Consider the following 15,308-nt stretch of genomic DNA (forward strand, 5'->3'; position numbering starts at 1 on the left):
ATCATAGGACTACAGAGTGAATATCTTTCTTCGGCAGAAGTGGAATGATCCTCGCCTTGCATATACTGAATATCCTGATGACTCTTTAGACCTAGATCCTTCCATGTTGGATTCTATTTGGAAACCTGATTTATTCTTTGCCAATGAAAAGGGTGCCAATTTTCATGAAGTTACTACAGACAACAAATTGCTAAGAATTTTCAAAAATGGAAATGTCCTTTATTCAATAAGGTGAGACATCTGCTTTAATTCCTACTTCAGTGAAATAGTGGTTTGTATGTGGTTCTTTTTTTTTTAATTTTTATTATTATGTTTGGGTGATTTTTTTAAAAAAAATTATGAGCAAGTACTATTATCATTCAACTGGATTTCTTCTAATATAGCATTTCTCAAATATATGTGATCAAGGAATAATGGTGTACTCTTCATAATAGCACAGACCTAAGTCCCAGAACCAGGAAATATACGAGGAATTTCTTGATATGTACTTTTTTAATACTTTGGGCATGACACTCATACATTGCACATGCTATTAGAAAGGATCAGTCCCTAGAGAAGTACGACATGCTTGGTAAATGGTTGTTGTTGTTTAGTGATGTCGAGTTGGTTCTGACTCATAACAATGCTGTATAGGTTTTCTGAGGAGTGGATAGTGGATTTGAACAGCCGACATTGCAGTTCAAACAGACCTTTCAGTCCAGTCCTTGTACTAGAGAAATACACCAGGACTAGTAAGCTGAGGGTCATCTAAAAAGAGGAAGGCCCCCAAGGAATTGGCGTGACACAGTGGCAACAATGAGTTCAAATGTAACAACAATGTAAGGATGGCACAGGATCGAGTAGTGTCTCATTATGTTGTGCATAGTATCCCTGAGAGTAGGAATCAACTTAACAGCAGAAAAAAACAACTCTTTTCACAAGTGGATCAGGCTATTCTTCACATCGACTGTATTGTCAGGATGCTTAAAGGAAAAATTGAATGGATGCTAAATCATACATTATAATTATATTATTCATATATAATTTGGATTTCTGGAGGCACTGTAGGATAAGCACTGGACTGCTAACCAGAAGGAGAGCTGTTCAAACCCACCAGTCATTCTTCAGAAACCTTATACAGGCACACTGTGAGTCAGTACAGACTCAACAGCACTTAACACCTCATTTAAATATTTATAGGTGAAATAATATTTATAATAAAGTAATGGCTCAGACTTGGACAGAAAACAAGAGGGCAGAAAGTCTCCAAGAGATTTTATAAAGTATTCAGAAGTCAGGATCCCAGACACAACCAAGTCTATCATTAGGCATCACCAAGAAAATGAGGATTACATTGATAAACTGTGATTTCCTACCCTCCATAAAATGCTGAAGTCAGACCTAATCTCCTGCCACGCAGGCAGCAGAAGACATCTCTGTCAGAGAGTTGTTAAATTTGAAGTAGTAATATGATATTGAAATGGTTATTAAAATGAAGCAATTATTAACCCCAAGAAAAATAAAATTTCATAAAAGAGTTGCAACCACAGCAAATAACTAAGATTAAAAAGGATCATTACTTATATATTCATGGCATGCAAATAATGGCTATTGTATAGCATATATTTTTATATAGTTTAATGTGTTGTGTTGGTGGAAAATACAGTATAAATGGAAGACATTATATGGAGAATAAATCCCTAGTAGGATAAAATAGTTTAACATAATTGGATAAAAATATATAATATAACAGCAATTAAGATATATGAATGTAAATTATAAAGAAACTTTGGTACATGCACACAATGGAATACCATGAAATGTTCAAAAATAATGATGAATCTGAGAAACACCTCATAACTTGGGTGAACTTATGCTGAGTGAAATTAGTCAATCACAAAAAGACAAATATTATTATAAAAAAGACCATTATTATAAAAGCTTAAGAAAATATTTCCAGACTAAAAGAAACATTCTTTCATGGTTACCAAGGGAGGGGAGAATAATTCACAGGTTAGAGGGTAGACACATGTTTGGTTGTGTGATGGGAGGGAAATATGAAAGAAGGGTGGGGGAAATATACAAAAAGAAGAGGGTGGCAGAAATAATGAAGATAATTGAAGATACAGGAAGGTATGCATGGACTAAAGGAGATAGTTGTAAATAGTGATATATACACAATCCTGAAACAACAGTGTCTGGTCATAGATACATGGATTGAGTAATACCCTGAGTGGATATGAAAGGAAGAGTAAGATATATACAATTTTATATTCTGCAAACATATTAGTTTATAAGAGAAAAATGAAACATTCTGTGATGGTTGCCAGGGGTAGGACGGACGGAAGAGTAGTTCACTGGTTATAGGGTAGATATATGTTAACTTGAGTGACAGGGAGGACAACATACAAAAAAGGGAAGAATAACATATAAAAGAGAAGGAGGATTACAGAATGATAGTGAAGACACAGTGGGGGAGGACAAAGGGGGATAGAGATAAATAGTGATACACACTTATCCTTAGAACAACATTGCTCTGCAGGTAGATATGGGGTGAATTATTACGGGAAGAAGAGTAAAATGTTGTATATGCATATGTATGTGTAAAAATGGGTATGTGCATATATATGTATATGTTGTTGTTGTTAAGTGCCCTTGAGTCATTTCCAACCCATAGTAACCCTGTACAGGGTTTCCAAGGAGCAGCTGGTGAGCTTGAACCACTGACTTTGCAGTTCAAACGACTTTGTAGTCTGACACATTAGTCCACAGCACCACATCAGGACTCTATATATGTACATAGGTGTGTAAATATACATATTTACACATCGTTATTTTTGAACATATATATACATATACATTCATATGTACAATAGATGCATAAGAATGTGAAAGATGAAATTGGTACATGAGTATTTACCTTTCTGAAAATACCACTGTGAATGTGGCAGTGCATTGTTGTTAGGTGCCATCGAGTCAGTACCAACCCATAGCGACCTTATGCACAGCAGAATGAAACACTACCCAATCCTGGGCCAAACTCATTTTGTTGCCACACTTGAGTCCACCGATGCTGCCACTTGGCCAATCCATCTCATTGGGGGACTTCCTCTTTTCCTCTGACCCTCCACCTTACCAAACATGATATTCTTCTCCAACAACTGGTCCCTCCTGACAACATGTCCAAAGCATGAGATATGAAGTTTGGTCATCTTGGCCTCTAAGGAGCACTCTGGACGCACTTCTTCCAAAACAGAACTATTGGTTCTTTTGGCAGCCCATGGCACTTTCAATATTCTCCTCCAACACCAGAACTCAAAAGCATCAATTCTTCTACGATCTTCCTTATTCATTGTCCAGCTTTCGCATACATATGAGGTTATTGAAAACAGCATGGCTTGGGTCAGGCGCACCTTAGTCCTCAAGCTGACATCTTTACTCTTCAACACTTTAAAAAAGTTCTTGTGCAGCAAATTTGCCTAATGCAAGATGTCATTTGATTTCTTGACTGCTGCTTCCTTGAGTGTCAATAGTTGATCCAAGAAGAATGAAATCCTTGACAACTTCAATCTTTTCTCCATTGAAAAGAATGTTGTTTATTGGTCCAGTGGTGAGGATTTTTGTTTCTTTACATTGAGATGCAATCTATACTAAACACTGTGCTCTTTGATCTTCATTAGTATTTTAAGTCCTCTTCACTTTCAGCAAGCAAAGTTGTATCATCTGCATATCGCAGGTTGTTAATGAAGACCAAATTGAATGATGAAGAAAGCATCAAAAGAAGATGGAAGGAAGAAATAGAGTCACAGAGAACAGAATGACTGCTGTTCAACCATTTCAAAAGGTAGCATATGATCAAGAGTTATTGATAGTGAAATAAAAAATCCAAGGGGCATTGAAGGAATTGGCAAATAACAAGGCACCAGGAATTGATGGAATAAAAACTGAAATCTTTCAAGAAAGTGAGCGGCACAGGAGGCACTCACTCATTTCTGAATGTGTTCTTCCTTTTTGGTTTTCTGATTCCAAATCTTTGCATATTTTGTTGTAATATTTGGCTTTATCTTCTCAAGCTGGTCTTTGAAATTTTCTGCTCAGCTCTTGTATCTCCTCATTTCTTCCATTTGCTTTAGCATCTCTATGTTGGAGAGCAAGTTTCAGAGTCTCTTCTGACATCCATTTTGACCTTTTCCTTCTTTCTTGTCTTTTCAATGACCTTTTGCTTTCTTCATATATGATGCTCTTGATGTCATCCCACAACTCTTCTGGTCTTCACTCTTTAGTGTTTAATGTATCAAACCTTTTCATCAGATGATCTCTAAATTCTGGTGGGATATATTCTAGGTAATATTTTGGCTCTTGTGTACTTATTTTCATTTTCTTCAGCTTCAGATGTAATTTCCATATGAGTAATTGATGGTCTGTTCCACAGTCTTCCCCTGGCCTTGTTTTCACTGATGATATGGAGCTTTTCCACTGTCTCTTTCCGCAGATGTAGTGAATTTGATTTCTATGCATTCCATCTAGTGAGATTCATGTGTATTGTCGTCTCCTATGCTGTCTAAAGAAGGTATTTGAAATGAACAAATCACTGTTTTTTTTTCAGAATTCTACCATGCGTTCTCCAGCATCATTTCTATCACCAAGGCCATATTTTCCACCTACTGATCCTTCTTCTTTGCTCCCAACCTTTGCATTCCAATCACCAGTAATGAGCAATACATCTTGATTGCGTGTTTGATGAAATTCATATTGAAGAAGTTGGTAGAATTCTTCTATTTCATCCACACTAACTTTAGTGGTTGGAGCATAAATTTGAATAATAGTGGTATTAACTGAGCTCCCCTGTAGGCATATGGATATTATCCTATCTCAGATAGCATTGTACCTCATGACTGATCTGAATATGTTCTTTTTGATGACTAATGCAACATCATTCCTCTTCAATTTGTCTTTCCTGGCATAGTAAATTCTGTGGCTGTCAGATTCAAAATGGCCAATACCAGTCCATTTCAGTTCACTAATGCCTAAGATATTGATGTTTATGCGTTCCATTTAATTTTTGACGACTTCCAGTTTTCCCAGATTCATACTTTGTACATTCCATGTTCCAATTTTCAATGGATATTTACATCTGTTTCTTTTCATTTTGAGTTTGTCCCATCATCAAATGAAGGTCCCGCGTGCTTTTCTACCACAGGCTTTACTCCATTTGTGTCATCATGGTCAAGTCTACTTTGAGGACATAGCTCTTCCCCAGTCGTATTTTGAGTGCCTTCCAACCTGAGGGGCTCATTTTCTGGCACTGTATCTGACAGAGTTTCTCTGCTATTTATTAGGTTTTCAGTGCCTAAAGATTCAGAAGTAGTTTGTCACTCTCTCTTCCTAGCCTGTCTTAGTCTGGAAGCTCATCTGAAACCTATCCACCATGGGTGACCCTGCTGGTATTTAAAATACTGGTGGCATAACTTTCAGAATCACAGCAACTCACAAGCCACCAAAGTGACAGATGAGTGGTGAATGTTGACTTTCCATCAAAGCTCATGTGTAGCCATCTACTATTAGTAGTAGAGCAGCTATTGGTCTCTCCATATGCAGAAGATAAAACAGTGATGAGGATAGAAGCTACTTGGAATCAATTTCTTCAGTTGACTAATGCAGCATGTGAACAGTCTACACCTACCAACTGCCCTGAACAAGATCACATAAGAATGTCCTGGATAGAGCAGCATAATATGCGGAACAAAACTCAAAAAATTATTTTTAAAAAAGGCCAGGGTTACTGGTCAGAAAGAGATCGGAGGAACTTGAGATTTTGACCCTCAACATCCCTTCAGGTCTGGAAATTAATATACCCTCTTTCTATCAAGCCGTAGATAGACTTATGGGCAGAACAACTTTTAGATGAGCAGTAGATATGTATATAGGGGAACAACAACACTAGTAAGATATGTTCACTATGAATGATGAAACAGTCAGTCATTCAAATCTAAAGAGGCATCACGTACCTAAGGGCAATGGTGAGAAATAATAAGAAGGAGGGTGGAAGGGAAATAGGAGCCGTAGAGAGGAATCAGATGACTATTGTTCCACAGATGGGATGGCAATCATTGGAAAAAAATGAAGTATATTCTTTATTCAGTGTAAAACTGATGATCTTGATTGTAAACCTTCATTCAATTTACAATTATAAAAATGATATGTGAATTTAAATGGAAATTAAACAATTAAAGAAAGGCTGCCTCTGAGAGTAGAGATAGGGAGTGCAAGAATGCAATTATTAATTAGACTGAACGTTTAAATTGAGTGTCTGGATTAAATTGATAATTTTTAATTAAAAATTTTTCAAGTGAGGTTTTTTCAAGTAAGGGCTTTAAAGTGATACACATGATTTCCTATCATCAGGTTTAGAATTTAATTTTACTCTATTTTTAAGTAATAATTATGGGTACTGACAAAATATGCAAGACTTCTGCATCAGAGAGAAAGGATCTGATTAATTATTAAAAACAGCAGCAGAAACATCAGCATATTTTACATAGTTCTCCCTTGTTCTCAAGTCCCATCAGGACATTACAATGAGCCCAAATGGCTATAACACAAGCTGGTTTATGTCATGATTGTGGAATTCTGAACACAGGAACTTTTAGATTCTCTGTCTTAGAGAGCCAAGTGACCTCATCACTTCAAGATATTGTTGTTATTAGTTAACCTTCAAGCTATTGTTGTTGCTAGGTGCCATCTAGTAGGTATTAACTCATAGTAAACCCTATGCACAACAGAACTAAATACTGTCTGCTCCTAGGCAAACCTCACAACCATTGCTACGATTGAGCTTGTTGCTGTTCTCTTCTCTTCTTATTCCTAGTCTGTCTCTCCTTATTCCTAATCTGTCTTCATGTGGAAGTTCAGCTGAAACCTGTCCACTGTGGGTTACTCTATTGGTATTTAAAATACTCATGTCATAGCTTCCAGCATCACAGGAACACATAAGCCATCCCAGTACAACAAACTGACAGACTATTGGTGGAACCTTCATTTAGGCCCCAATTATTTGTTGTAGGTGTCAGATGTCATTGAGTCAATATAGACTCAAAGAGACATTATACACATCAAAATGAAACACTGCCCGGTCTTGGGCCAACCTCTCAATAGTTGCTATGCCTGAACCCATTGTTTCTGCCACTGTACCAATCCATCTCATTAGGAGTCTTCATTTTTACCTCTAACCCTCCACTTTACCAAATATGATATTTTCCATTGATTGGTCCCTCCTGATAATATGTCAAAAATGTAAGAGATGAAGTCTGGCCAACCTGAGCACCTTGGCTGTACTTGTTCCAACACAGATCTGTTTGATCTTTTTTTTTCAGTACATGGTACTTTCATTATTCTCCTCCAACACCTAATTCAAATGCATCAATTCATCTATAGTCTTCCTTATTCACTGCCTGACTTACACAAGGATATGAGGTTCCTGAAAATATTATGACTTAGGTCAGGCGCATCTTAGTCCTCAAAGTGACATCTTTGCTCTTCAACACTTTAAAGCGTTCTTGTGAAGCAGCTTTGTCCAATACAATACATCATTTGATTTCTTGTCTGCTGCTTCCACGAGTGTTGGATGGTTGATTCAAGCAAAATGAAGTCTTTGACAACTCCAATCTTTTTTTTGTTGTTGTTGTTTATAAGGATGTTGTTTATTGGTCCAGTGGTGAGGACTTGTGTTTCCTTTACATTTAGATGCAACCCATACCTAGGTTGTAGTCTTTGATCTTCATCAGTAAGTATTTTAAGTCCTCTTCACTTTCAGCTAACAAGGCTGTATCATCTGCATATCGCAGGCTGTCAATGAGTCTTCCTCCAATCCTGATGCCATGTTTTTCTTCATATAATCTAGTTCATTGAATTATTTGCTCAGCATACAGACTGAATAAGTATGGTGAAAGAATAAACCCTGACACACACCAATCCTAATTTTAAACCATTCCGTGTTCCTTTGTTCTCTTAGTCTATGTAAAGATTCTTATGAGCACAATTAAGTGTTGTGGAATACTCATACTTTGCAATGTTGTCTATAGCTTGTCATGACCCACACAGTCAAAAGCCTTTGCATGTCAACAAAGTACATGAAAACATCTTTCTGGTATTCTCTACTTTCAGCCAAGATCCATGCGACATAAGCAACTATATCCCTCATTTCATGTACTGGCTTGAACCCCTGGAAATATCATTGTATAGCTGCATGGTGTTTGTATTACTGTTAGTAAAACTTTACTTGCCTGGGTTATCAATGACATTTTCTGATGATTTCAACATTCCATTGGGTCATCTGTTTTTGGAATGGGAAAAAAATATGAATCTCTTCTAGTCAGTTGGCCAGGTAGCTTTCTTCCAAATTTCTTGGCATAAATTAAGGAGTGCCTCCAGAGCAGCACCAGTTTTTGAAGGATTGCATTTTGTATTACATCTATTCATGGTGTCCTGTTCTTTGTCAATGCCTTCCTTTCAACTTGGACTTATTCCTTCAGGATCATTGGCTTTTGATCATATGCTACCTCTTGAAATGGGTAAATATCGACCATTTCTTTTTGGTACAATGACTGTGTGTTCCTTCCCCCTTCTTTTCATGCTTTCTGCATAATTTAATATTTTGTCCATGTTATTGTTGTTAAGTGTCATCAAGTTGATTCTGACTCTTATTGACCCTGTAAAGGGTTTACAAGGAGCAGCCGGTGTGTTTGAACTGATGACCTTGTGATTCACAGTCCAGTGCTGATCCACACCAGAAGTAATTTTTGCCCATAAAAGCCTACAATACCACAAGTAGAGGCTTGTTTTTTTCTTTAGTTCCCTCAGCTTGAGAAATGCTGAATGTGTTCTTCCCTTTTGGATTTCTAACTCCAGGTCTTTGCATATTTCATTATAATATTTGACTTTGTCTTCTTATGCTGACCTTTGAGATTTTCTGTTCAGCTTTTGTACCTCCTCACTTCTTCCACTTGTTTTAGCATCTCTATGTTGGAGAGCAAGTTTCAGAGTAGTCTATGACATCTATTTTGGTATTTTCTTTCTTTCTTGTCTTCTTAACATTTTGCTTTCTTTCTATATGATGTTACTGATGTCATCCCACAACTCTTCAGGGTTTTGGGCTTTATTGTCTAATGCATCAAATTTGTTCTTAACATGATCTCTAAATTCAGGTGGAATATATTCAAGGTCATATTTTGGCTTTCGTGCACTTGTTTTCATTTTCTTCAGCTTCAGTTTAAACTTGTATACAAGCAATTGATGGTTTGTATTCCATCTGGTGGAATTTCCTTGTATTCCATCTGGTGAGGTCCATGTGTATAGTCATCTTTTTTATTGTTTAAAGAATGCATTTGCAATGGGGAAGTCATTGGTATTGTAAAATTATATCATATAATCTCTAGCATCATTTCTATCATAAATGACATATTTTTCAACTACTGATCCTTCCCCTATTTTCCAATTTTTATATTACAATATCTAGTAATTATATCTTGATTGCATGTTTCTCAATTTCAGACTGAAGAAATTGATAGAATTATTTAATTTCATCATTACTGGCATTAGTTTTTGGTGTGCAAATTTGATCAATAGTGGTATTAACTCTTCTTCTTTGTAGGTAAATGGATAGTATTCTATCACAGACAATGTTGTACTTCAAGACAGATATTGATATGTTCTTTTGGATGATGAATGCAACTCCATTCCTCTTCAATTTGTCATTTCTGGCATAGTAAACCATGTGATTGTCAGATTACAAAATGACCAATACCAGTCCATTTCAGCTCACTAACGCCTAGGATATCGATTTTTATGTGTTCCATTTCATTTTGGAAAATTTCCAGTCTTCCTACTTTCATACTTAGTACATTCCATGTTCCAATTGTTAATGGATGTTTACTACTCTTTCTCTTCATTTTGAGTTGTGCCCCATAAGTCAATGAAGGTCCTGAGGGCTTTACTCCATTAGCATAATCAGAGTCAACTCTACTTGTGGAGGCAGATCTTCCCCAGTTGCATTTTGAGTGACTTCTAATCTTCTGGCACTGCATCTGACAATATTCTCATGTTCTTCAGCATGTTTCAATATTCAGTAGCCTGGTACTGACAGTGCCCCACTGCTATTTTTAGTGACTAAAAATTGGGAAGTAGTCTGCCTCTTCTTCTTCAGAGTCTGTCTCCGTCTGAAAGTTCAGCTGAAACCTTCCACTGAGGGTGACTCTGGTGCTATTTAAAATACCTGTGGCATAGCTTCCAGAATCACATCAACATGCAAGCCATCCAATATGGCAAACTGACATTCAATTATTATGGAACTTTTATTGATGTGCAAAATATAGAGCTAGAACCTCAGGGTAACTTCTCTTATTATGTTGTAAGAAACAAAATATGTATGTATTTAATTACATAGTAATTAAGTCTATATAGTGTGTATTTTAAATATATAGAATTTATAATTATTTCCAGCAAAGTAAACCTTGTCCTTATAACACTAAATTTAGAAATATTAGGAACTAATAGAAGTACTTTTTATTTTCACAGATTATATTTTCTTTTAAGTTACTCAATTAGTGCTGATACTGCATTGCAATGGATTAGTTCATATGGCTATTCTATCCATAGCCCTTGTGTTGTTGTTTTTAGGTGCCATCGAGTTGGTAGCGGCCCTATGCACAACAGAACAAAACACTGCCTGATCCTGGGCCAACCTCACAATTGTTGCCATGCCAAGCCCATTGATGCTGCCATGTGGTCAATCCATCTCACTGGGGGTCTTCCTCTTTTTCTCTCACCTTCCACCTTACCAAACATGATATCTTTCTCCAGCGACTCGTTCCTCTTGGTAATATGACAGTATGAGAGACGAAGTTTGGCCATCCTAACTTCCAAGGAGCACTCTGGCTGTACTTCTTCCAATACAGATTGGTTTGTGATTATGGCAGCCCATGGTACTTTCAATATTCTCCTCTAAGACCAGAACTCAAAAGCATCAACTCTTCTATGGTCTTCTTTATTCACTGTCCAGCTTTCTCATGCATATAAGGTTATTGAAAATACTATGGCTTGGGTCAGGTGTACCTTAGTCCTCAAGCTGACATCTTTGCTCTTCAACACTTTAAAAAGGTCTTGTGCAGCAGATTTGCCTAGCACAATATGTCATTTGATTTCTTGATTGCTGCTTCCATGAGTGTTGATAGTTGATCCAAGAAGAATGAAGTCCTTGACAACTTCAATCTTTTCTCCATTGATAAGAATGTTGTTTATTGGACAAGTGGTGAGGATTTTTGTTTTCTTTACATTGAGATGCAGTTCATGCCAAAGGCTGTGTTCTTTGATATTCATCAGTAAGTATTTTAAGTTCTCTTCATTTTCAGCAAGCAAGTTTGTACCATCTGCATATCGCAGATTGTTAATGAATCTTCCTCCAATCCCTTGTAACTTCCACCAAATAACATTCTCCTTATGAGTTTGATTAAAAAATAATGTGGAGGAAGACACTGATAGGTGATTCAGTTGTGATTGTTAACTGAATTAATTGTGATTATAAAAACTTGGAAATCTAACATGGGTTTAAAATGGGTCATCCCAGAATCATGGACCATTCAGGAAGAAAAGTCAGAAGTGGGGTAGGATTCCTGGGCATTGAACCTTTTCAGCATAGGGACAGAAAGCTGTGGCACTGGGAAAATGGCAGAGCATCAGGTGCAGCAGAACCAAGCCAGAACACAAAATAGAGTCATGGGCTTCCCAGCCCACAGAGCAAATAATGATGATTGTAATTGTTGTAGCAAGGTTTGCTGATTCCTGGAGCTAGAGCCAAGTGCCCTCAGGCTGAGGTTTATGGTAGAATGATATGCCCAACTGGCATTTGTCAGCAGCCCTAAAACTGCTTTGTAACATTGCCAGGGAAACAGAAGTCTGCCTGTGAGCATGGCAATGGAGAGGCTGTCCTGACAGGAAGAACTTTGCCCTCAATTGAAAAAGAGCCTTGATCCTGGATTGTAATCTGCTAACTTCGTTGTTGTTGTTGTTGTTGTTGTTAGGTGCTACTGAGTCAGTACCAAGTTGTAGCAACCCTGTGCACAACACAACCAAACACTGCCAGGTCTTGCACCAAACTCACAGTCATTGCTATGTTTGAGTACATTACTGTCACTGTGCCAATCCATCTCATTGGGGACTTTCTCCTTTTTCTCTGACCCTCCACTTTACCAAGGATATCCTTCACCTAGTAAAATAGTTAACTGTCGCAGTAAACCCCATAACTGTGAGCATGACATCTGAGTTCTATATGGCTATTGGAATGAGTTAGCAAACCCAGAAGAGAAGTTAAAAATGCTGTGTGAGAGATGGTTTGGAACACATTTTTGCATATATAGCTAATGCAGTCTATGCAGTGTTTGTTTAAAAAAAAAAAAAAAGAAAAGAAACAAAAATATACCATTTTAATGAGGTTAAAATAGTATAGGAAGCTTTTTAAATGTTACTATTTCACTAAACCAAGATAACTCTATGACCATGGCCTTTGATCACCCCTCAGGTCTGAAATTAATTCTCCCTATAGCTCAACTTACATCCAATCATTTGAGGTAAAAAGGGCAGAATTTACCCAAGGACAAAGTTATTGGAAAAGACAGAATTAGGAAAAGCAGAATAATGGAAATACTAAACACAGGGAGGAAACTGGATAAATGATGTTACAAAACAAAAGAATTACAATCATTGAGATAGAACAAAGTGTATGATTTGTTGAGTGCAAAACTGATGATTTGCTCTGTAAACCTTCACTCAATTAACAATGACAAGTTAAAAAAAAAAAAAAAATTCAAAAAATGGCATATCCTGTTTGTGTGTCTTGTCCCAGAAAGAGAACTTAGTGTCCTTTCTTACACTAATTTGTAGACATTCATTTCCAAAACAGTAGATGTTGATTAATTGTAACTTGAGTTACTTTTCTTTTGATGTTGTCTGCACATACTTTCGATTTACATGTAATTGTTTTGATTAAGAGTTTTTGCATCACAGTCCCCAATCTGACCCATACTTTTCATCAACATGCTATTAAAGCAGTCTTTGTTTTCTACCTTAACTAAAAAGAAAGAAAAGTCTGTAAGTCGATTTTACAGATATGATTTATGACACAAGTTCTACAAACAGTGTTATTCTTTGCCAAATAATTCCTTTCAAACACTTTTTCCCCCCTTTAATTATGTAATGTCTCTTGTCTTATGCCAGAAAAATAGGCAGGACATGAATTTGACATAACAGACATGGTGAGAGCCTGGGAAAGATTCTCAGAATGATATTTACTTCTAACCAAAAGGTCACAGAGTTAATTCTCTAGGCCAACATTTGAAAAAGTCTGGCCAGAAAGCTGTGGATGTTTGGAAATGAATATGTGTAAGTTCAAAATGTACTGGTGCATTCACTTCAAACAGACTCTCTCAGAAAGCAGAGAACATCTTGTACACCTACATTTACAACCACCTATTTATGAGAGAATTTAGAACAGGGTCACTTAAAAATGCTGAACGAAAATATGAATGGGAAAAAAAAAATGCTTTGAAGATTGAACTCCGTGAATTATTTTTTGGTATTACATATTCTGACTTAAATAAATACCCAGTGATCCTGCTGAGAGTCTTTAAAAAATTAAGAGCTTCACATGTCTTTCTTTTAATGTCTCCAAAATTATGTTAACTGGACCTAATTAATCAAGTGCACTCATTGTAGCACATATCATCATAACTTTATGACTGTGATCTACATATGAATTCTAATTTGAAGAATCTGGTACATTTTGTAGAACTTATGATTACTTTTTGTTATAATTGAAATATTTCTTATATGTGATCTGTTCAATCACTTTATGCTAACTCCATACTATTGGAGGAATTCTGGTGTGGCGTTATGGGCTAATGCATCAGACCACAAAGTCGTTTGAACTGCAAAGTCGGTGGTTCAAACTCACCAACTGCTCCTTGGAAAGCCTATACAAGGTTGCTATGGATCAGAATTGACTCAAAGGCATATAACAACAATGGCATGCAATTAATTGGTCGAGGAGTCAGGGGAGTAGAAATATGGGAGTATGTATCTATGGGGATATAGAATATATCAATAATCATTAATAACTAATATTTATTGAAGTTTATTATATATCAAACATTTATTTAAGCTTTTTGAATGTATTATTAACTTATTTATTGCTCTCAAAGACTTTCTGTTATTACTTTTATTCCAGAGATGAAAACACTAAAATAAATATTGTTAGGTGAACTAGTTGGTCTATGCTCACAAGTTTACTTTAATGAATCTATCTAGGAGGTTTGTGAGCAGAAATCTAGCTACAGATCTCTGTTCTTAATTTTGTTGTTGTTAACTGCCTTTGAGTCAGTTACAATTTATAGAAACCCTCTATAGGTTTTCCAAGGAGTGACCAGTGGGTTGAACCATCAACCTTGCAGTTATCAGTCCAGTGCTTATTATATAGCACCACACGAGGACTCCCAAATTCTTAATAGTTGTTGTTAAGTACTGTTGAGTCAGTTCTGACTCATAGCAACCTTGTACAGTGTCCGAGGAGTACCTGGTGAGTTTGAAATGCCAACTTTGTGGTTCACAGTCCAGTGCTGATCCTACAGTGCCACATCCGTACGTTGAATTTCAGTGGAAATTGTTGTTGTTATCACTGTTAAGTGCTACTAAGACGGTGCTGAGTAATAGCTACCCCGTACGGGGCTTCCAAGGAGAATCTGGTGGTCTTGAACACCCAACCTTGTGCTTAGTACTACATTGCTTAACTTATAGTGACACAATAGTACTTTCATAATACTTTAAATAAAATAGACTGGCTTAAGAGTTCTCACAAAAGATGCTTGAATATCTTGGGTTGGTTTGAGTTTGAGTCTCTCCCTCTTAGCTGCCAACATATTCTTGGTAATTCCTGAAGAGACATAGGTAATATTCTTTTTTAACAACAACAAAATGTGTGAGTGATGCATAAATTAGAATGCCTGTGCATTAAAACTTTCTGAAGGAATTTTTCTTTAAGTTTTCCAGTGGGCAAATGTTGTCTACCTTCCAGATTTCTATGTGTTCCATCTGGCAAGTTCGATGTGTATAGCCGTCTGTTATGCTGTCTAAAGTAAAGAAGGTATTTGAAATAAACACAACATTCGTCTTGAAGAAATCTATCATTCATTCTCCAGCATCATTTCTATCACCAAGTCCAAATTTTCCAACTACTGGAACCTCCTCTTTGCTCCCTACTTTTGCATTCCAATCACCAGTAATGA

The 15,308-nt window shown here is 36.6% G+C and overlaps 1 protein-coding gene across 2 annotated transcripts in view; it reads left to right on the plus strand.

Moving 5' to 3' along the window:
• Positions 1-15,308, plus strand: part of GLRA3 (glycine receptor, alpha 3) — a 391,926-nt gene that overhangs the window by 251,099 nt on the left and 125,519 nt on the right. For both annotated transcript variants that reach the window (XM_006864510.1, XM_006864509.1), the window contains exon 4: positions 8-231. In XM_006864510.1, the coding sequence (XP_006864572.1) occupies positions 8-231 (224 nt within the window). The remainder of the gene's footprint in view (positions 1-7; positions 232-15,308) is intronic.

This window comes from Chrysochloris asiatica, unplaced genomic scaffold (assembly GCF_000296735.1).
Source record: "Chrysochloris asiatica unplaced genomic scaffold, ChrAsi1.0 scaffold00066, whole genome shotgun sequence".
NCBI classification, from domain to species: Eukaryota; Metazoa; Chordata; class Mammalia; order Afrosoricida; family Chrysochloridae; genus Chrysochloris; species Chrysochloris asiatica.